Raw genomic sequence first — 24,054 nt, forward strand, 5'->3', positions numbered from 1 at the left:
TTGCATCAGAAATTATGTTTTAATGATGAGTTTGTCATGATTACTCATTACATTCACCTGTGCCCGCTCGTTTGGTGCCAACTGCTGCTGGTTACCTGATTGGTTCCCCCTCCTATTAAAGCTCAGTTCTCTCACTCGCCCTTGGTCAGTCCATCAGCGAACCTCTGTTTACACGAGGCAAGCATTTTGACTCGGTCCTGTTTTGTCACCCGTATCCCACTCGTCTGTTCCCGATTTCCCCGTTTGTCTCTGGCTACGACCAGTTTTTTGACACCGACCACGTTCTGATCTCCCGTCCCGGCTAAAAACCCGTTTTTCCCATTTGACCACGCTACGATCTCCCGCTTCGGTAGATACCCTTCCGCATTCCGAACACGTTTCGATCCCGAGAGCGGATTGCTTCCCTTGTACAGCGAGCACCGGATCGCTGGCGCTGGTTTTTCCTCTATATCTCAATAAACTTGTGAGTAATGTTAAGCATCTGGACCCTCATCCTGTTCTGGTTCTGACAGAGTTAAGTGTTTATTCTTCCACTCACTCCTTTTATTTTGAACGTGTTTATTGTTGATGTGTATTAGTTACATGCTGTATATATGTTTGTTAAGAATATTAATATTAATTTGAAATAGTTTATATACTATAGATATCATCAATTGTATTAATACTATTTTCTCCGATTTTGATTTCTTTAAAATATTTTCTTTTTTTCTTTTTATACACATTTGAAAATATTTTTTTCCCATAATTTTATTTAATGTGGATAGGAGTGCATTAGACCGCTAGATGTTGCTGCATTGTAAAGTGCAACTGAAAATTTATGGAGGCAAAGAATGATCAAAGCGCATGTGTATTCTTATTTTTTTGCAGGCTTTCACCAAGGTTTTTTTGGGGGTACCCTTAGCAGCAGACGCTCATCGTGTCAAACTTATGTTATGTACAATAGAAACAAATATAATGACCTAAGAATATTAAAAAAAGACATGTTCATATGATAGTTTTTATATTTTTGTAATCAATATTTTTTAATGATTTTTTTTTCACCACTATGAGGCGCTAAGTAATACAAAATGTCCCTTTAAGTTTTTATACTTTTCGCAGCATTCCAAAATAGACTTAACCTAGATATTTTTACTGTATTAGCGTTTATATTTTCTATCATTCTTAATTCAGTAAGAAGTGTGTACTAACAAGAACATTACTAAAATTCTAAATCTGGGAAAGCAAAACATTGTTAGGAGGAAAACGAATGTCCTCCTCAAAGTCAAGTTCCTTGTACAAATGAGAACACCTTTTATAATGGCCAAATTCAAGCACTCTTTAAGGACTTTTAAAGCCTACTTTTCAATCTCCAGTTACATTAAAATAGGAAATACAGTGTGAATCATGTATTTTGCAGATCTACAAATATATATGCGATGTATGACATTTCATTTTTGTCATGATTACCGAAGTGAAGACACCTGCGGCAGTCGTGTGGCACGCTGGAGCGCGCTTCCTGATTGGCTGGCGTTCTGTTCTTAAGCGGTCAGCGTCCAGACCAGTTTGTCCGAACGTACCTCTGTGTTCCTGTGTGTTTCGCCAGATTATCAGGTATTAAAGACTACTCTCTGTTTTGATTCCTGCCTTCGGTTCTGACCTGTTTCTGCCCCGCGTTACGACCTTCTCTCCTGCCCTGGCCATCGACCTGTCCGCTAAGATTGATTCTGCTTACCTGTCACGGAACTGCCGTTCAGTCCAACGCTGCTAGCGACCGACGTCCGCCGGCTTCCTAAGCCAGCTCTGTCAACTAGCCAATAAAGATTCCTTTCAAACGTATGCATTTGAGTCCGAAATTCCATTCTGGGTTCTGACCGAACGTTCGGACCAGAAACAGGACTCGGCGTACGTTTCTCACTAGCACCGATCAGAGAAAGGAGCCTTGTCACGTTCGCATCGAACTGAGGTGGAGCTCCGAAGGATGTCGAGTGACGTGTCCGCCATTCTTCGACTTCTCCGGCAACAACACGAAGTGCTTCAGCACCAGCAAGCAAGGTTGGACGCCCTCCCAGAAACGTTCGCCCTTCAGCTGCACGCATCGGCTCCGCTTCCTGGAGATTCTCCGCAAGCTGTGCCGCCGCAAGCCCCCACCCCTCCACTCGTGAATTTTTGCCCGCCATCAAAACGGCGGAGCCGCGAGTGGGCGTGCCGGAGAAGTTCTGTGGAGATCCCGCTCAAATCCGCCCCTTCCTTGTAAATTGTCGGCTGATAGTTAATCTCCAGCCTCGCAATTTCAGAACCGAAGAGGCAAAAGTGGCCTTCGTTATAAATCATATGTTTGGAAGAGCCCGCCTTTGGGGAACGGCCGCATATGAACGAGGGGCGGCGGCATGCACCTCATTTAGTCTCCTGGCCCAAGAAATGACCAAGATTTTTGACTCTAGTTCCTCGACGGCCGACGCCGCCCGTTCGATCATGAACATTCGCCAGAGGAGATGTTCCTTTGCGGACTACGCAATCGACTTCAGGACTCTGGCGGCCCAAAGCCACTGGAATGAAAAGGCACTGGTCAACGCCTACCTCCACAGTTTAGCGTGCTACATCAAGGACGAATTAGTGTCCCACACTTCCCTGGCAACGCTTGACGAAGCGATTGATTTAACCGCCCGGATCGACCGTCGGGTTCAGGCGAGACGCCGTGAGAGAGTCCACCAAAGCTACCCTGCTCCCTGCTCATCCGAGAGGGTCAGCGACACCTCGAAAGTCCAGCAACCACCCGCGATTCCTCTAGACCCTCCAGAGGCTATGGAGGTGGATTGTACGACGCTGTCCGTCGAGGAGCGTCAGCGCCAACTCTCTACCGGCCTCTGTCTGTACTGCGGGGGGCCAGGGCACCGGGCATCGTCCTGCCCGTTAAAGGGGGATCTCACCGAACGATTGGGGTCGTCTGGTTGGGTTCCGTCCACACCCCGATTTCCCCGACCGGAAGGCCAAGGCTCCAGGTGCACCTCCATAGTTCCGGGTCAACCCAGTCCCTGTGGACTCGGGCGCGGAGGTCAACATCTGATTTCCCCCTATGTCCCGGCCCGAAGCCTTAGTTCCGAGAGCGCCGGTCTCCTGGTGATCCCAAGAGCCAAGAAGTGTTCCGCTGGTTCGAGAGCGTTCTCCATCCGGGCACCGGTGTTGTGGAATGCTCTTCCCCCTGGGATCCGATCTGCAACCTCAGTGGAAATGTTTAAATCTAAGCTTAAAACTCACTTCTACTCTATAGCATACGAATAACCTAAACTTCTTTTATGTAATAACTTGTGAAGCCCTTAAAGACTATTTGTGATTAAGGGCTATACAAATAAAAATGACTTGACTTAACATCCTGGACGCGGCCTTCGCCCAGAGTATGTGGATAAGAGGCATTCCCCTTCCAACCCCAGTTCCGGCCCAAGCTCTGGATGGGCATCTGTTGGGCACGGCAACACAAGTTTCAGAGCCAGTGGAGATGAGACTTTCTGGGAACCACCGCGAGTGGATTAGTTTCTACCTGCTACCCTCCCCCGGCCAACCGCTCGTCCTGGTTGGCTGGTTAAGCACAACCTTCACTTGGACTGGCGGACAGGGGCGGTCCTGGAGTGGGGGGTTGAATGCCGACGAACCTGTTTTCACACAACCTCTCGTCCTATCCTTTCCAGGTCTCCTCCCGCAACGCGTGATCTGGCTGAGGTTCCCATCAGCTTTCCGGTTCGCCAGTCTCGACGTCAGTCTGTCTGCCTGCCCGATCCTCCATCCGCATGTCTGCCTGACGAGTCGTCCGTCAGGGCGCCTCGACGTCGGTCCGCCCGCCGGTACCGACATCAGTCTGTCCGAAGTCCGTCTGCCCGTCCGTCTCGACGTCTGTCCGTCCGCCGGTCTTTCCACCGGTCTCGACCTCTGTGTGCTAGCTATCCTGGGTGATCCGTCGGAGTTTCTCGAGACCGGCCTGCCAGGAAGCCCGCCTGCCATTCTACCTACCGCCTGAATCTGGACCAACCTGTTCCGTGCTGTGGTCGTCCCCGAGGGTCTGGTACCGCAACCCTTCCACCTACGGACCCACCCCCTGCCGCCCCGTCGAAAGCTGACGATGGGATCCCCGTCCACTCTGATGTTTTCTGAGGACTTCCTGTGACGCTCCTTGAGTTTATCGGTGACGTATTTTTGGATTTACCTGTGGATTACCTGTGTTTTCCTGTGACTCTTTCTTGTTTTGCCTGTCGGATTAATTTTTTTTTCTGGGGACTTCTGGAGCCGTCCCTTGAAGGGGGGGGTTCTGTCATGATTGCCAAAGTGAAGACACCTGCGGCAGTCGTGTGGCGCGCTGGAGCGCGCTCCCTGATTGGCTGACGTTCTGTTCTTAAGTGGTCAGCGTCCAGACCAGTTTGTCCGAACGTACCTCTGTGTTCCTGTGTGTTTTGCCAGATTATCAAGTACTAAAGACTACTCTCTGTTTTGATTCCTGCCTTCGGTTCCGACCCGTTTCTGCCCCGCGTTACGACCTTCTCTCCTGCCCTGGCCATCGACCTGTCCGCTAAGATTGATTCTGCTTTCCTGTCATGGAACTGCCGTTCCGTCCAACGCTGCTAGGGACCGACGTCCGCCGGCTTCCTAAGCCAGCTCTGTCAACTAGCCAATAAAGATTCCTTTCAAACGTACGCATTTGAGTCCGAGATTCCATTCAGGGTTCTGACAATTTTAAGATCTTGCAAATATATTTGTGGATCTGAACAATGCATGTGGAAATATTTTGAGACACTTCTCTCCCCATGTAGGTGTTGGGTGAAAATCACAGTTATATGTAGCTTACAGTCTTAGTTGCTGGAAGAACTTCCCATTACAATTTACCACTGAGAAATGCTTTCTTCATTTTTTGCATGGCCATATAATAAATGTCCATAATTAACATGTAATCCTTGCACACATTTGATTGTGCCCTGTAGGGGGCGATGACGCTTCATAGAACAACTCCATACAAACTAATGCCTGCGGCTGTTAATCACGAGGGCAAATAAATGCAATGGCAAAGCCATCAGAGCGCAGTGTCGCCCGACATTTTTAAGCGGACTAAGTGAAAAACATGGCAACAATTTCAAGCATTTCCAAGCACTTCACCCAAAATTCAAGAACTTTTCAAACTTGAGCATTCAAATTCAAGGATTTAAAAGGAAATCAAATACCTGTATAAACCCTGTATTTTGTATTTGCTATTAAATTAGAAGCTATTTCAATATGCTTACAATATGTCATACTAAACGCATTTGGCAATAATTAGATACAATTGAATGAACATGGTTCAAAAATGGAGGCCCAGTCCAACTTTAAGTAACCCATCCCCATTGTGTAGTTTTTAAATGTGAGGAAAAAAAATCCACAGAAATGTTCTATCCTGAATACAATTTGTGTTATATTGCTCCTGTGAAACTCTTGACCACTTTCAAGTCACAGTGAAAAAATTTAACCCATCGTGACGATATTTCGGTCGTGCACAGCCGAGCTTTTTTCGTTTGCGGGAAGCTGAAGGTCAAATCAAAGCAAATGCGTTTGTTTCACGGCTTTATGGCACTGCGCAAAAACAAACGTCATGTTCTTGCCGGGTCGGGATGGGTGAGAAAGCAGCAAAAACCTGCTCGGAATATTTCACTCTTCAAAAAAAAATAAAGCAAGACAAAAAAATTCTAACGTAAATTATTTGACTCTTTCGTGAATCTGTACAGATTGTCCCGTCAACGCAAAGCCACAAAGATGGAGCTTTTCCGTGCATTCTGAGTGGCTAACTTTTTTTTGACAAAGTATTCATTTCGTGTGGAGGACCAATATTCCAATTTAAAAATATATTTTAAAAAGGTAATTTGGTGGTCCCATGCTTTCCAAGCAGCCAACCTTGAGTCATTTTTTTATTAATATATTTTCTACACTATAATGAGCCTCGAATTATAAAGCGCACCTCCAAAATTAGCCATTTGTGATATTTTCTTTTGTATATAGGGCGCACAATACTATAAGGCGCAGCGAAATTAAACTACAGGTTGGTTAAAAAAAAAAAAAAAAGATCCGCATTTGTGCATTGATGAAGGAGCCGCAATATATCACTGATCACAATTGCATAACATTGGATGCAACCAGAATCCAACCCAAATCGTGGCAGGGAGCGCATCTGACCCTATTTACGAGATCATATCCCTAGGGATACGCATGACACATGAAAAGGCATTAGGTTTTAAGTCATCATCACCATTTTAGTAATGGTACCAAATTGTCAGACATTAAACCGCCCCCACCCCCCACGAAGAACTGTTATGACGTGCGTGCGCACTTCTTTTCGCTTTCGCTTTTAATATCGGTGAACGGAGTGTTTTAGCCCCTAATTATGCCTCCGAAGAAGGTCGGTGCAAGCAGCAAAATTGCTACAGGTGAAAAAAGAAGAGTAGTGCGTACAACTATTGCATTTAAGAAAGAAATAATAGCAAAATGAAGGTGTGCGAGTTTCCCTTCTTTCGAGGGAATAGAGCATGGCTTCTGCAGACCACCACAAAGGTAAGAAATCCTATTCATAATTCTTTTCTTTATCCTTTAACCGCTCACCACTTTTTGTGGAGACCCGGGTGCTAAATGACGTATAAACGACCAGATTTTTTTATTTTTACACGTTCATGTGAGCGTAATCTTTCGTACGGAAGATTACGCTAACGCGAACGTACGATTGGCCTGGGTTAGCTTCATGTTTACATTCATGGTACACATTGAGGGTGTTGGAACGGATTAAAACGATTTTACATTACTTTTAACGGGAAAAACGATTTTCGGTGATCAACCAAATCGGTTTTCGAACAGGGTTCTGGAACGGATTATGGTCGAGAACCGAGGTTCCACTGTATCTGCTACTGTGACTAAAAATAGATCGATAGTGTGATAAGACCTAATGCCTTTCCATATGTCGTCTGTTTAGTCTGGAAAATACGGTAATTTTTGAAGTGGTTCACCAAAAAATGTGAGCTAATATTCAAAGACTCAGGAGGTAACTTCTTTTTTTTAACAGATAATGTGGTGCACTTTTTGAACTATAGCACACACAAAGGACCCGCCCTTTTTTCCTCCCAACCCACTTTAGGCAAATCCTGAATAAACATCAAAGACAAAACACTCACCGTTTTGTTTACAAAATAGTTGACACACGACACATACTCCGGCAATGCAAACATGTATTCCTCCAAGAAAAATAGATTCGGTGATGGGCAGGTGTCCAATCCTGCAGAATTGTCGGCATACTTTAGAGGTAAGATCTTAAACCCGAATCCAACACGAGCCTGGCCGGGAGTTCGGATCAGGTCGGACCTGAAATGTCAATCATTACGTTCGGGTTCAGGCTGTGCTGGGCTTCCCTCCCGTTGCCTTTTAGAAAAAAAATATATCCACCCTTTATTGTACTTTGTTTTGTTTTTTTCTTTGTGGAGGACCCGCAATGGATTCCGTCCCATTCTCTCCGCACACTTAGCGGCACACGTCCTCACAAATAAAAGATGAAAATCCGGGTTTGCTTCGGGCTCGGCCCTCGGGCCCGGGTTGGTCTGGATTTTTATACGCCCGATCTTACCTCTAGCATGCGTTGGATGATATGTATTCCTTCAGTCCTCTCCGACCTCCCTGTTTACCGCGAAACCGGCACCTCCAAGTTCACACGGTGGCCAGCATGGGCTGCTCAGCGTACCAATGCGTTCCTGGGTCAGGTACGCCGCCTCCTAGCGGCAACGTGATGAACTGCGGGCAGGCGCCGCCCACCGGGCTCACCACGCCCACTGCCTGCGGGTACGGGTGGTGGTGATGCGCGTGGTGATGCGCCACAGCATCGGTCCGACCGATGTGGATTTCGTCTTCCTCGCCCTCGCCAGTGGTCTTTCGGTAGACGGGGTTGTCGAAGTTCATGCTCTTGGTGGAGCTGCGCCTCCAGTTGCGCCACGCCAGGTAGACGCCGGCACAGATCAGACCGAAGACGACTGTGGCAACGATAGGAACTGCATGCGTTTGACACGCAGCCGCCAAGAGAAAGGGGGGGGGGCGTTAATAAAGGTATAACGTGCCATAAAATGACACATGGTGATGGGCACATTTGCTTGAAGAATGGTGGACTAACGTGATGGAACGGCTAATATGGCAGGAACGATAAGTCCACGTTTTCAATAATAATCAATAATGTTGTATTTATTTATTCAGCCAGTATAAACCATAAACATGATATATACAAGAAATGATTTGACATGCAAACTCTCATGATAATATAATAGATTTAAAAGAAAAAGCATAGAGCAAAAAAGATATTGTAGGGTATAATACAAGGTAATTATATAGAATAGATTAAAAAGAAATAATATGTAAATAACAAGACTTGAGTAGAATAGGTCGGAGGAACGCCGTTGGCATAATAATACTATGCATAATAACCATTCATTTTAACAATATTTGCTACATTTATTTCTCCAGGTTTTTGTTTTGGGAGGGAATATTGGGTGTTAAACATACTAATGGTATCAGCATTTTCTGGGTACCGAAGTGTCGCTGACTTATATCGGTATCAGTCAAAAAAAAGTGGTATCAAACATCCTTCATTTTTATTAGAGATCAACAAGTATAGATATGGCCTTTTTAAAGTCTGGAGTGCCCATGTAAAATGCAATCAATACAATCAGGCACTGAGGAATTAGTTTACTGTTTTGTCTCCTTGTGTCTTGTGTCAGATAAGATTTTATATATCCCACGGACTATAGGGATCATTACTCAACAAGGATCAGTACTCAAAGAACAAATACTCTTACAAGTTTGATTTAAAATGATATACATATATATATATTCCGTGCGCTTTGTTTCACCCAAGCCTAAGAAATGTGACAAACCTGGACAGGCTAATCTCTTTTGCTAAATAGACAGCCAAAAATTCAGGGCATGGAGTACATAATGCTTGTGATGTCAGAGACACACACATGCATCTTGAGAGCCGTGGGCCATGACGACCTTAGGGCCTAACTTTTCTAGGGGTATATGAAGAAAGCAGAGGACGAACAACCAAGAAGCACATTCAAATTGACTTACCGATGGGGATGACCACTCCTAAAACCGCCACTGTCAGGTTCTCCCCAAGGAGGAAATGCTCACTGCCAGCTACAGGAGGATAGAAACATTACAAAGATAAAATAAAATTGCAGTTGCAAATGAGTAGGGGTGCCACAATTAACCGATTAATGGTCAACTGTGTGATTATAATATTTTTTTTATATCAATTTATTTTTCCAATCGTTTTTTTTTTCATTAGTAAATCTCCAAATTGTCTGAATTTCTTCTCGACTATAATATTTGCTGATTTCCTCTGTCTTCTTGTAAGAAGGCACATTATCTTTGGGTTGAATCCCCCCAAATTTTGCTGATGTTGAAACAAAACTTCATAGGTCACAACTGGATATAAAAAAAAACAGTTATTTAAAACCACCAAAGAATGGATTTTTTTAATGAAAACAAACAATTTCACATGCTGAAATGCAACTATAATGGTTAAACTAATATGGCAATTTCTCATTTGCACCTAGAAAGATTTGATATAAAGCAAGCAATTTGCTTTTAAGTACTTAGGAAACTGTCATGATTACCGATGGGAATCACCTGTGCCTGCTCCTTTAGCGCCAGGTGCCTCGGACTCTGATTGGTTCCCTGTCCCTATTTAAACCCACTCCTGTCTGTCCCCGTTTTGTCAGTCCGTCTGCGAACCTTTGTTTTTCAAGGCTTTTTTCAAACCCTGTCCCGTTTTTTGCTCCCGGCTACGACCCGTTTTGATCCTGACCACGTCTACACTCCCGTCCTGGCTTACGACCTAATTCTGAACTTGACCACGTTTTTGCTCTCCTGTCCCAGCTATCGACCTGTTTTTCCGTCCTTGACACCGCCATTGCTCGCTACGGAAGATCCACTTCCGTGTTCGGATCACAAGCAGAGTACGAGAGCGAACCGCTTCCCGCGTCCAGCAAACATCGGATCGTGGGCGCAGCCCTTCCTCATTTTTTCAATAAAACTTGTGGTAAACGTTACGCAAGTAGGTCCTGTTTCCGTTCTGGTCCTGACAGGAAACCAATTATTTATAAATTTGAAATCATTTTTGTTTATTCATCATCACAATTGCTCAATAAAGAGTTATTTAAATAGGACCACATATACTCGGTTATAAGCCGACATTGCGTTTAAGTCAACCCCCTAAAAAGCGTAAAAATATTTAATAATAATAATAATAATTTCCTTTGTATTGTCATTCTTTGTAACAATGTACACAGAACGAAATGTCGATACACCTGACCCGTTGTAGCATACTAAAGTAAATACGTACGCAAAACAGTAATAGAATGTGTACCCAAAGAACAATTATTCAAATATGTAAATATAAAGGTTTACAATCCAATGACAAAATTTAAAAAAAAAAAAACAGTTCAAAACAATTTTCTGTACCATTAAGCAGCGCTTGCATGGCAGATACACTATTTTCGAATTTCGCAAGCATTTTCTTGAAGGAGTAAACCGGAGTCCCTGGCGGAAACCCACGCAGGCACGGGGAGAACATGCAAGGTCAGCACAATGAGGCTGTTAGCTGGATTTGAATCCGAGACATTCTAATGAATTTGTTTTCAATAATTCCTGTCTAGTGAATAAAAAAACAACTGAAAAATAACCCTGCTCATAAGCTCTAGGTTGATTTAGAATAAATCTGCACCCTATACTATCGATAAAGATGCATCATACAATTCTAATTTGCATCAATGCTTTCCCATGTTGCTTACAGTGATGTGAGATGCTGCTGTCCCCTGCAGGTGTGGCAGACTGGATGGTGATGGTGGCTGTTGAGTGAGATCCAAGCGCCTTGGACTCTTGAGAGGCCGCCGCCTTAAGTGTGCTGAGGACGGTGTATGGCTGCAAAGCAGGAAGAGGCCAGGTCGTCACACGCGGGCCGGCGTCCGCTTGCGAAACCACCTCGGAAGATGACGGACTGTCATGGCCGTTCTCAGCTGTGGGTGAGGCGGCCATGTCGTCTCGCGGCGCTGCACGCAAAAGATAACATTAGACTCTTAGGAATTGTAATTGGAACTTGAATAAAGGACATTTGTTTTTCAATCACTGGTGGTATACTTCAAACTATTGTTTCATACTTTCCCTAATATAAGGCTCACCACAAAAAATATAGTTTCTTTGTCACATACATGTCATATAAAAGGCACGCCGGACTGACTATAAGGCACATGGAATTAAAACTACAGTAATGAATGTATTCAATTGAGTGCGCTCCTGGCACTGAAACATAAAACAGTTGTGAAGTGCCCTGCAAATCCCTTTAATACGTATTCTTATCCTTGTCCTCAACTTTAAAGTCTCACCGGGCATGCAAGCCCTCATATCAGGGCCAAGGTCCTGTCCATCGGGGCAGGCGCAGGTGTATTTGGGAGAGTGCTCGGTAATCTGCGGCGCCTTCAGACATAAATACTCGCAGCCTCCATTGGCCACGCTGCCAAGATTACAACTGTCGGGACCTGTGGAATGTGAAAAACGAGGATAAAGTTGCATTTCAGAAGAGTAAATATTAATTATTGTATACATGCCTAATCAGACAAACGATACAGAGAATAAAACAATGTTCTAGTTACATTTTAAACATTACCTTATTATATTCAGTGCCACACACCTATTTACTTCTAATTGCCAGGCTGTACTTGCTCAAGACACACCACACCTATTTGTGCCCCTACGACCCTGGTGGTTAAGGGATCCGTGAAGTGTGTATAGCATAATTGAAAGTTACATTCGAAAAGTATAAATACCGTACAATAATCATCAATCTTTGATGATTTTATTACAAAACATTTTTTTACATATTTTATATATATATATATATATATATATATATAAACTATGAATACACGTAAAATTATCAATACAAACACGAAAAAGATCAGAATATTTTGTTACAGTCCATTTTCTTTTTTTTTTGTTTTAACTTGTTTTTATGAATAACATATTATTATACTAATATTGTAACTGTTATCGATATTTCCTATTATACTAGAAAATATCCAGACTAAAAAATAATCATAAAAAAATAAAGATGTTACCAGCCAAATAATTGTATTTTACATACTTCGTTCTCTTTAGAACTATAAATATTCTTATAATTCCAAATAACATGCTTTCTTATTTAAACCCTAAAAGTTAATAATCTAGTTTAAAAAATGCTATATTTTTGAATGTCAACGCTGATGCCTTGAGCTGAGCACTGTCAACATTTAGTTGAATACACCAAAACACAAAAAATATAAATCAATCCATAACCTGATCAGTTTGACACATTACTAAGGGGGAAATAAAACCAAAATTGGCATCGACGGCCCCATCATGCTTGGATGAGTGCGGCGTGTTTACAAAGCTCAACTCATCATTTATTTATGCGTGCGATTTAACACGATGCCACAGAGTGGCCACTCGAGCTTACACTCGATCTCAGTGTCTTAAGGGTGCGATGTTGCATGTGAGGATGTCCTCAAATGCAGTGGCGCGTATACACAAACCTGCAGGCTGTCGCAGCTGGTGGAAGACGGCAATGTCGTGCGGATCGTTGAGGTTTTCAGCCAAAGTCTGAACGTCCTGACCCGTCAACCTGTTGGCCATGAAGACTGACGCCGTGTCTCGATCAGTCCAGTAAATACGATCCTGCAACAGAAGATGTTCAGCAGAGAAAAAGTGTGTTTTAGGGCACGGTATGACTGCAAGTAATAACGTCGGACATGCGTCGTGATTTAGGAGGTCAGTTGCCATATATAAAGGGAACTAACTTTTACAAGAAACTGGGTTATCCAAACTGCGTCATGTCAAGCTCAACCTAGTTTTTGTTCAAAATTATTAAATGTCAAATATTTTGTAAATCCTGCGAACACAAAGTAATGTATATAGGTTAATTTTGTATATGACATGATTATGTACTTCAAGGTTAAGAAATGATGCATTTATCAAGCAGCTTTTCATTGCCAATGGCCAATTTGTCACATTCATAAAAAAGCTTCTGGTTTCAGTTGCTATTTAAGATCAAGAAATTACAGCTGCATTTATGCCTCGGAATTTGTTCTATTGTACAATTTACATTTGCCTGACGCGCAAAACGTCTCTAGTTCGTGTCAGGGTGGAAACATTTGTTTGCCTGGAGAGGGATGGGCGCCAGCAGGCTGCACTTGCCCAAAGAACACCACCAGAAAATGGTGCCCCTACGACCATAGTGGTTAAGTAAACCATAAACCCCCACCTATCCACGACCATTTACATGATAAAAGTAGCATTTATTATTTTCAGCAAGTAAGTGGTAAAAAACAATCGATGAAAAAATTAAGTTTAAGATTAAAGATTACAGTTAAGCCCGAAATATTTGGACAGTCACACAAGTTTGGTTGTTTTAGCTGTTCACATAAACACACTCTGAAATACAATAATATAATTAATATTGGCTTAAAGTGCACAATCAGAGCTGCGATTTAAGGTTTTCCGCATCCAAATCGGAATAAAGATGTAGAAATTATAGCGCTTTACACTCTTTTACGAGGGACCAAAAGTAATCGGACATTTGACTCAAAGGGTTCCTCCTTTGTTAGCCTGTCATCAATTAAGTAGAGAAAAGGTCTGGAGTTAATACAACAGGAAAACTAGAGAGCAACACCCTGTAACCAAAAATGTAGACATGCCGCTATTCCTGAACAAAAACCGGTAAATCCGTTGTCACTATAGCAACAGAGTCAATGAAAGACAATTGATACTTCATTTGCATTACAGACGCTCCCTTACTTACAAACATTCAACTCACGAAAAACGGTAGATACAAACAGTTTTTTCGGGATGTCGAAAAATATCCGGACTCTCTTGGCTTTTGCTCTGAAAAAGTTGGGATGAAAATATTTATTTTTATATACTGTTCAAGTTTGCAATTGAATTATTTAAAACAAAAATAGACATTTTCACTGCCTACAATGAACATCTTGTCATAGCAGCAAACACAAAAGCAGAAGTAATGATATTTAATACTGCAATTTACCAAATCACCAGTATGAGTATCACATTTAAATAGATTTAAAACTCATAAGAGTGATTTGGTCCGTTAACTCACCCATACAATACTTTATAATAGTACGGTAGTTAATTACACAATTTTAGGAGCAAAACAAAAATCTGTTCGTCATCTGATTACACTGTCTCATTTACCATGTGGGTGTGACCTGTTCACTGTTTGCCTTTCATACCTAGTGTATTTATGGTTTAATAGTTTAAGCGGTCCCCATTCATCCTAGATCTAGCTTTCAGATTTTTGGAAAAATGCACCTTAAACTTAAAATGTAAAAAATGTCTTCTGAGTGTGGATTCCCCAAAACCACACCAGACTGTCGCACAAAACTCAATAGGAAACACTGCTCGAAAGCTATGAAAGACCACAAACCTCAAAGACAGCCAGAGCGTAGGGATGGCCCAGCCTCTCAGCGGACGTCATGTGCGTCCTGCGGTGAGCTCCCTTCAGATCGACGCTGGCTATGTGGTGCAGCTTAGAATCCAACCAGTAGAGACGGCGGTTTGCCACGTCTGAGTACACAAACATTGAATTGATCGCTTTGACCGCGAGGCACGCTTGCACTCCGACCAACAAATCCCGTTATTGATTATGTTAAAGAATCGAGGATTCTCTCAATTAGACGATCACAAGTGAGATTGTGTCGTCTATAAGCTCTGTCCAAATCCTAATAACATCTCAAACCAACAGCCTACTTAAATTGATGTAATAAATCATATTTGACAGGGTTGTGTAATTTATCCAACAGCTGTTTGCTCTCACCGAGACTGATTCCATTGGGCCATTCGATGTTATCCGCCACCAACACCTGCCGGTCCACTCCATTCATACCCGCCTTTTCGATCTTGGCTCTTTTGCCCCAGTCAGACCAGTACATAAAACTTGAGAGGAAAACAAAAAAAAACGTTTTAAAAGGGACGGTTTTCATTTCAAGCTAGTGACATATTTCTGGAAAACAGCTAAAGTTAGCTATAGGTATAATTTTACAAAGGAATACTCGATACTACTTTTTAAAAATCAACCCCCAACTCTTAAGTCTACACCAATATCAGATACTAATAAGGTGTTGGGCTGAACAAAATCAACATCTGTATAATTATGTTTTCAATATTTAAACTGAACAAATACTATTGCCAAACATTTGATTGATCTAAAAATCAGCCCGAATCTTGCACTGGTTGAAAATAATACTTGATTTTAAATCTCTTTCCTCTGAAAAAAAAACTATTTGGAAGTGTCATATTTACTTTGGTGTCTTGCTGTTTCTTAGGAGGTAGAGAGTGATAGAAAGAGATAGGAATGAGTGGAAAGGTGATGTAAAAGGATAGTGGGATGTTTAGACGTTTTCTGGGCAGGGCATCTGTATGATGCGGCAGGGGTAAACCAGTGAAAGCTGTCGTGCCCAATTGTTGAACAGAAAATGTTATGTGTCACCCTGACCTGAGTGACATGGACACTTTCTTGACTCTAGTGGGACGAAAGCATGACCAACTTGGGTGCCGAGGTGCTTAACTTGTTTGGGTGTTTGGGCATTTGGGTTGGCCATGGTCCAATAATTTCAGTATGTGTTTTTTACTTTTCTTTGTTTTTGTATGTGTTTGTCTTGCTGTCGGTCACCCCACTCGAGGGATTTGACCAGGTAATATATATATATATATATATATTAATATATATATATATATATATATATATATAATATTTACTTTGTAAATATTGTCAACACAGCTTGCAAACATTTAAATTTAACTCTTAAATTACACCCCACATTATGAATTTGTTGGCCTGGAGAGGGATGGGCACCACCCGACTGTACTTGCCTAAGACAAACCAAATGAAACAGCCACCCAGCCACCGCACGCAACTCTACGCACTTTCCCTCTCCCCGATGAAAAAAGAACTATATTTTTATGACATTCCTTGCAATTCCAACATACTATTTGTTATTACTGTGAATAACAAAAAAAAAAGAATGGTCATTTATTTTTGCCCTAATTTAAATGTTTAAATCTAAGCTTAAAACACACTTCTATTATAAAGCATATGAATAACCTATATTTTATGTTGACAATATCTGTTTATTATTTGTGACTGCAACATCCATTGCAGCTTGGTCATCCTGGAAGGGGGATGACTTCATGTGCGGTCCCTTCTCAAATTTTCTCAATTTTCCTCCTGTTGAGGTTTTTGAGTTTTTCCTTGCCCTCATGTAGGTTTTAGTTCAGGGGATAGTGTAATAATAGTCTGTGGTTTGCAATAATCTGTGGTCTGAGCAGCCCTTTGAGACTTCCTATAATTAAGGGCTTTACAAATAAACATTAATTAACTTGACTAATTTCTATACTGTACTTTAATTACAGAGGATACAGGGCAGCACATACTGGTATTGGACTAGTTGTGACTACCAGTAGCATAAAAGTAGGCTAATACAAGTACAACAGCATCCTTATTCCTAACTTTTTAGATTTCTTTTTTTCAGCAAACCAGTATCTGGTTTCGGTATTACCTGTACTTATTTCAAGGGGCCTATCGCTTTAATGCCACAAATTTAAAAAAGAATATATGACATGAAATTAAAAAAAAAATTGTGTTATAAACACATTCTTAATATTTTAGGTTATTTTAATGTTGTATGTATTTTAAAAGTAGTAGTACCACTTCTTCTGATATTAGTTAAACATGAGTAATTTGTACAGGCACCAGTCTTATAAAACAGGTATCAACATCCCTATCAAAGATGTATATTGGATGTGTAGTAAATTACTCATTGACAAGCTGACATCATTTAAGTTTTTTTTTATTAGCAATTAACTTGTTCTGTTTAATGATTTTGAATTTACACATAATCTCCATAAGGGTTTTATTTTTTTCTTTCTTTCTCTTTGAGACTCCTTGTGATAGAGGGCTATACAAATAAACATGACTTGACTCTCTTTACTAGATCATCCATTCAATCATTCAGAGGAAATTGACGGGAAGATCTGGTTTACTTGCACACCCAGCTATGTTAAAAATAGACTTGATATCAATCGACAATCCACTGCAGCAACACAGCAGTGATAAAACATGTCTACTAGAGTCACACCAATACATTTCTCTGCAAATACAAGCTGACATTTGGTGTTGCATCAAGTATTCTGTGTGCTCTAAATTCATTCAAAGCATGAATTATTAGTACTGTTTTGAGAGTTTGTATGGTCGACTCATTTGAGCTGTAAGCCTTTGAATATGAATTTATGAATTGATTGTCTTCTTAGTTCAAATCAGCAGAGGACATGGGTAGGAAAAGCAACTGTTGGGAAGAGTTATATTTTTATAACGCCATGTGGGTCTTCAGGTTGTAACTTTACTGACACAAATAAAGAAATATATGAAAATATGGATGTGGCATTATATTTCAGAAAAGTAACTGTTATAGTGAATTGAGAATGTCTCACCCATTATGAGGATCCACAGCGATGGCTCTGGGCTCACTCAGGTCTGTGTTGATGAGGGTCCGTCTTTTGGTTCCATCCACCGAGGCCACAGAGATAGATTTGTCGCCCGAGTCGGTCCAGTACAGATTGTGCTGGAGCCAGTCCAGGGCAAGACCCGCTGGAGTTTGCAGCGACGAATGCACTAGTTGGACATGCTGGGTAGGATCGCTGGCCTCATTGATAAAAGCACTGTGGGCGCAGAGTCAAAAATCTGCGCTCAAAAATGTAAATTTTTCATTAATTCTGTTGTGTAAGTATATAGGAGGCCTTCAAGCACTGTAAAACTTCAATTAAAGCACAATATTAAAGGGTCACATGAATACTAAATGCCTTATTTATGGCAAGGCCTATTTACATTCTAATAGAGTAACACTGATGCCTTGAGCTGAGCACTGAGTAGGTTCATGCAGGGGTTAGAGTCCCACTTGGGCTGACCACTTATCGGAATAGACAAGGTCTGGCTCAGGGGCGGTCCCCGTCACAAATGATGTCACTATGGTAGAGGTGTGAGGTGAGCGCCGGGCACACTTGTTCCCTAGCAGCAATTTCCCTTTTCATCATCCCTGGAGATATCCATTTGATATATAAAAAGAGCGCGCTGTTCCAGTTAGGATTGACTCCAGGGAGGAAATGAATTTTGGGATAGCAACAAGGGGTGACATGCAATCAGAAACCACAGCCAAGATGTGTCCAAATAAGGCTCAATCTCGTGATTTCCTCTTTCACCTATACTCTTCATTTTGTGTATTTTTTCCTCCTACTTCCACTTTTTTGGCGAGAGCCATAGCGCTATTTCTCTAAGAATTAGTAACGTACTTCATGCTTGCCACTTCGAGCTGCGCTTGTTGTGACGTAACATATTCAACAATTGATAATTCCTTTTTATTTGTATTATTTTTGCTGTCTTTTTTTATTTCACAAACCTCAAAACAGTAACATTGGAACTGGTTACTACATTAAACTGTATAATTGAACTTACTCGAGAAATTATTATGCCTCCAGTTGGTTACTGCACTTTACTCTGTTTAATCTTTTTCATCTTCCCTGGAACAGCCTCTCCTGCCTCTGTGCTTTTTCTTGTGCCGTCGCACCCTCTAAGAATTTACGTTCATAACATAGCACAACATGAACACATAAAATTGGTTCATTCCCTTCCACTATTGCCCACCGCTTTTTAGCAATGTCGAAAGGGGTTTGGCTAGGGAGAAGCTAGCACACTCCTGACCTGACTTGGTGAAAAGAGGCTTGTCTGCCTTACTCTTACACCTTAGTCTGCTTTGTGTCGGGACTTCCTTAACCTCATCGTGAATCTACTTTGATAGAAGTTATGTGATTGAGCTTTAATGTCAGAAAGAAAGATTCAGATTTGAATGCTAACACCTCACTCAACCAGCACTCAAGAAAAGGGTTCTCGCGCAGTTGTGCAGCCTTGTAAGGAAGAACAAAGATACCTTGAGGCCTATCAATGCAGGTGCCCTCATAAGTAAAATCGTAAATCATTGGAAAATCAAAGGAAATCTAAATCTCGAAAGCCAAATTCCCTTCCGTTTTCTATGTCTCCATTGATCAAAACAACTTCAAGTTTTAAATGTTTTTGAATGTCCATAGTCAAATCGTGAAGCCATATTCCCCAAAAACGTAAACCACATTTAAACTGTCAAGGCCCCTTTTCTATCTCCTCATACCTGTAGATTTTCCGATGAAAACGGTCGCACCAGAAAACTCGGTTATTAGCCACATCAAGGTCCAGAGCAACAGTGTTCTTCTGGGTTGAAACCACCTGGCTGTAGTCCCGCTTCATCAGGTCGATACGTCGGATCTCGTGCCGGTTGGTGAAGACCAGATAAGGGCTTTTTCCTACGCAGAAACCAAGAAACATTGTCAAGTTGTACTTTTGAAATACCAACTCTTAATAAAAAGAGGATTATTAAGTGTGTGTATAATTTATTAGCCTGTGGGACTCTGGAAGCAGCTGGCAGGTATCGGCTGGCCAAGCGGAATGCGGCTTTGGCGGTTGCCGAGGCAAAAACTCGGGCGTGGGAGGAGTTTGGCGAGGCCATGGAAGCCGACTTCCGAACGGCTTCGAGGAAATTCTGGTCCACCATCCGACGTCTTAGGGGGAGGAAGCGGTGTGCCATCGACACTGTGTATAGTGCCGATGGGGCGCTGCTGACCTCGACCCGGGACGTTGTAAATCGGTGGGCGGAGTACTTCGAAGACCTCCTCAATTCCACCGGCACGTCTTCCTCTGGGGAAGCAGAGCCTGAGGACTCTGGGTTGGGCTCTCGTATCACTGGGGTTGAAGTCACCGAGGTTGTCAAAAAACTCCTCGGTGGCAGGGCCCCGGGGGTCGATGAGATCCGCCCAGACTTCATTAAGGCTCTGGATGTTGTGGGCGTGTCATGGTTGACGCGCCTCTGCAACATCGCGTGGACATCGGGGACAGTGCCTCTGGACTGGCAGACTGGGGTGGTGGTTCCCGTCTTTAAGAAGGGGGACCGGAGAGTGTGTTCCAACTACAGGGGAATCACACTTCTCAGCCTCCCTGGTAAGGTCTATTCAGGGGTACTGGAGAGGAGGGTCCGCCAGGAAGTCGAATCTCGGATTCAGGAGGAACAGTGTGGTTTTCGTCCTGGCCGTGGAACACTGGACCAGCTCTATACACTCTTCAGGGTCTTTGAGGGTGCATGGGAGTTTGCCTGTCCGGTCTACATGTGTTTTGTGGACTTGGAGAAGGCATTCGACCGTGTTCCTCGGGAGGCCCTGTGGGGGGTGCTTCTGGAGTATGGGGTACCGCACAGTCTTATCCATGCTGTGCGGTCCCTGTATGCCCGGTGCCAGAGTCTGGTCCGCATTGCCGGCAGTAAGTCGGATTCGTTCCCGGTGAGGGTTGGGCTCCGCCAGGGCTGCCCTTTGTCACCGATTCTGTTCATAACTTTTATGGACAGAATTTCTAGGCGCAGCCTTGGCGGGGGTGGAGTCCGGTTTGGGGGCCTCAGCATTGCGTCACTGCTTTTTGCAGATGATGTGGTGTTGTTGGCTTCCTCAGCCCGTGATCTTCAGCTCTCGCTGGAGCGATTCGCAACCGAGTGTGAAGCGGCCGGGATGGGGATCAGCACCTCCAAGTCCGAGGCCATGGTTCTCAGTCGGAAAAGGGTGGTATGCTCCCTCCGTGTCGGGGAGGAGGTCTTGCCCCAAGTGGAGGAGTTCAAGTATCTTGGGGTCTTGTTCACGAGTGAGGGTAGGATGGAACGGGAGATCGACAGACGGGTCGGTGCAGCGTCTGCCGTCATTCGGACCCTGTACCGGTCTGTCGTGGTGAAGAGGGAGCTGAGCCGAAAGGCAAAGCTCTCGATCTACTGGTCGATCTACGTTCCTACCCTCACCTATGGTCATGAACTTTGGGTCATGACCGAAAGAACTCGATCCCGGATACAAGCGGCCGAAATGAGTTTCCTCCGCAGGGTGGCTGGGTTCTCCCTTAGAGATAGGGTGAGAAGCTCAGTCATCCGGGAGGGACTCGGAGTAGAGCCACTGCTCCTCCGCGTTGAGAGGAGCCAGTTGAGGTGGCTCGGGCATCTAATAAGGATGCCTCCTGGACGCCTCCCTCGGGAGGTGTTCCGGGCATGTCCCACCGGCAGGAGGCCCCGGGGACGGCCCAGGACACGTTGGAGAGACTATGTCTCTCGGCTGGCTTGGGAACGCCTCGGGGTCCCGTCGGATGAGCTGGAGGAAGTGGCTGGGGATAGGGACGTCTGGGCTTCCCTTTTAACACTGCTGCCCCCGCGACCCGACCTCGGATAAGCGGAAGACAATGGATGGATGGATGGATAATTTATTGGGGATATTTTTGAAACTTTATTATCATAAAGTCAGGCTAAGGTTGTTCCTGTAAAGTTTTGATAGATCATAAATGAATAAAGCATGCTAGAAGGTTGCATGTATTTAAATTCTTGTGAAGGTCAGACTACAAGTGAGAAAACCTAAATATCTGAAAAATTGTGGGAATTGTGGCATTGACTGATTTATATTTTCACACGAATCTAAACGATTTATTTACTCAATAACATTTGAAGGACAAACATAACAGCACCTCAGATATTTTTGCACATAATGTTATGTGCCTTGGTCAGTCAACATTGGTTCTTTATTATAATTCTGTGATAGGTTATGTGCAATGTTATTCATCTCAGAATAGAGGAGGCCAGCAGTTGTGAGACAGAGAGGCCTGTGAGGCTCAATCAACATGGCTTTCTTTTCCCTGTACATTCGGCACCAGGAATGGAATACTTGGACACCGACCACTGCTAAAGTCGTTAGAAGTCATGAAAAATAATCTCAGCTACAATGTCAAGTCAAGTTTATTTGCGTAACCCTTAATCAAAATGTCTCGAAGGTCTGGAGGGACCACCATAACAACATTCCCGGATCTGAAACATACACAGGGGCAAGGAAAAACTAAAAAAAACATCAGCATGAGAAAAATTGGGGAACCTTGAGAGGGGGCCGCACAAGAGGTAATCCCCTTCAAGGATGACCAAGATGCAATGGATATTGCAAGGGCATCAACAGAAATTACACAGTCAGCATCAAAGTAATTTCTATAAGAAGTTCTAACCTTTTTCTGATCCAATATTATATTATGGAGTATTTGTTTGTTGTAGAGAGGAAGCCAAAAGCCAACAATGTAAACATGCAACGAAATGTGTGTAGCCTGTGTCCACATGATGAATAAAACATGTACTGATGTACCTTAGCTAGAAATGATTATGTTACTGCTTCAGAGATTGGATCTTTGATTCAATAACTTTTTTTTTTTCAACAGTACCAAAGATTTGACACAGCCCCGATGTACAATTGAGTTTGTGTGTGCAGAAGATTCATTATGTCGTTAGTACAAACAGCCGTTAGCGACAACTGTCTTTACTCAAGTGTGTCGCAATTCGGGGCTAGTCGGGCCTATTTTTGGAGTCTTTTTTGTGATGAGGACACTCAATGGCATTTTTAATTAGACCCTCGATTAAACACGATCTTGCGGCGTATATACAACACGTTGTTGTAGTTTTTACCCGTTATAGCAAGCCATAAAAAGCTAAATATTTCATCTGAACAAAATGTTCGCTGACCAATAATTTTAACATTGTGTGGTGATACGGCGGCAGATGAACTGCACCTTTTTCCAGAGGTGGACAAGAGATTCAGTCCTAAATGACTCACTTAGCCTGGTTTTCCTTCAGGCTGCCTGTGTTAAAAACGGTGCTGGGGAATGTTTTGCTCTGTCACATTCCAGGAGAGTTTTTTAAAGTGTCTTAACAGCCACGCAGCCCACTGTAAGTGGCAGCTTTTCATTTCAACATCATCTAGCCAAGTCATAAGGCACGAATGGGCCTTTCATCAGTAGCGTAAAACTATAATTACCTGGACGACAGTTTGGATGTGATTAGTACTCCCCGCAGCTCAGTAAATTGCTACGCTGAATTCTAAACTGAACAATTCACATCTTTTTCGATTCCAGACCTGCCTCTGCCAGCAACTGTGTCAAATTGTCCGGTGCAAGGCAATTACAAGTTCTTCACATGACTGGATCTAGAATTCGACGATGTAATCAAATCCTTTTAGAAGGGAATTCTTATATGAAACAATAAAACTGAGAGCTGGTCCTTTTTTAAACAAGACACTGCGCTCATATATTATTTCAGGAGGAGAATTTCTGAGTAGAAATCTTTTTGCAGGTTCATAATTACAGACCTGAGGAAAAATTATCAACGCATTCACTGTCACAGAGACCGAAATACATATATGTTCCTAGCCATGAAAGAGTAAAATGGATAAATGGATGCGGTGTTGTAATTTAATTTTTTTGGAGGAGTTATTAAATAAAATCTATTAATTAACAGTGTGATACATTCCTCTTTATTTAAATTAAGGTTGCCCTAATTTTTATTTGTCGTTTTTGTTGACTATTTTTTTTAATATTTTATTTTTGTTGAATGAGAAAAATAATACATCAAATTAGCAAAATTTTCCAATGTTGCAGATGGAAAAAATTCTGCTCGTTTTTGGTGATGTCTTTTCTTAGTTTAAAGGTAAAAAAAACAGGAAATAAAATGTATTTGCCAATTGTCATTTGAAATCATATTGCTCATTCAATGTTTTTTTTATCAAAAACAAAAAAAATTAAAAAAAAAATATATATATATTAAAAGTCACATAACTAAGAAATTCCTAGAAATAAAAAATATACCAATCGGGTATAAAGAGGCAATCCTGAGCAAAATTTCCAAATGGATTTCTTTTGTCCCTTTCTAAAAAAAATTGACCTAACAGGTACAACCTGTCCAGGGAACATGAAAAACGAAAACCAGTATTTCGGTCCTCGCTATTTGTTGCTCTAATATGGTCGATAGAAGAGGAAGATGTTAGGTTGCAAAAGGGGGGAAAGCAAGGCTGCAGCCATGT

At 42.5% G+C, this 24,054-nt stretch overlaps 2 protein-coding genes across 2 annotated transcripts in view; one reads left to right on the forward strand and one right to left on the reverse strand.

Annotated features, from left to right (window-relative positions):
- The window catches only part of LOC148374510 (KN motif and ankyrin repeat domain-containing protein 4-like), a 31,018-nt gene extending 20,041 nt beyond the window's left edge, over positions 1-10,977 (forward strand). Inside the window, exon 10 of the mRNA XM_088337194.1 lies at positions 10,842-10,977. Coding sequence (XP_088193320.1) covers positions 10,842-10,862 — 21 coding nt within the window. The 3' untranslated portion in view covers positions 10,863-10,977. The remainder of the gene's footprint in view (positions 1-10,841) is intronic.
- Positions 3,339-24,054, reverse strand: part of LOC148374511 (low-density lipoprotein receptor-related protein 8-like) — an 84,143-nt gene continuing 63,427 nt past the window's right edge. The window contains exons 10-18 of the mRNA XM_088337175.1: positions 19,281-19,452; positions 17,557-17,784; positions 14,885-15,003; positions 14,495-14,634; positions 12,588-12,729; positions 11,403-11,555; positions 10,812-11,069; positions 9,085-9,153; positions 3,339-8,012 (exon numbers count right to left, since the gene is read on the reverse strand). Of these exons, the coding sequence (XP_088193301.1) occupies positions 7,675-8,012; positions 9,085-9,153; positions 10,812-11,069; positions 11,403-11,555; positions 12,588-12,729; positions 14,495-14,634; positions 14,885-15,003; positions 17,557-17,784; positions 19,281-19,452 (1,619 nt within the window). The 3' untranslated portion in view covers positions 3,339-7,674. The remainder of the gene's footprint in view (positions 8,013-9,084; positions 9,154-10,811; positions 11,070-11,402; positions 11,556-12,587; positions 12,730-14,494; positions 14,635-14,884; positions 15,004-17,556; positions 17,785-19,280; positions 19,453-24,054) is intronic.

The sequence above is a fragment of the Urocampus carinirostris genome, chromosome 1, assembly GCF_059441175.1.
Source record: "Urocampus carinirostris isolate Australia breed hairy pipefish chromosome 1, RoL_Ucar_1.0, whole genome shotgun sequence".
NCBI classification, from domain to species: Eukaryota; Metazoa; Chordata; class Actinopteri; order Syngnathiformes; family Syngnathidae; genus Urocampus; species Urocampus carinirostris.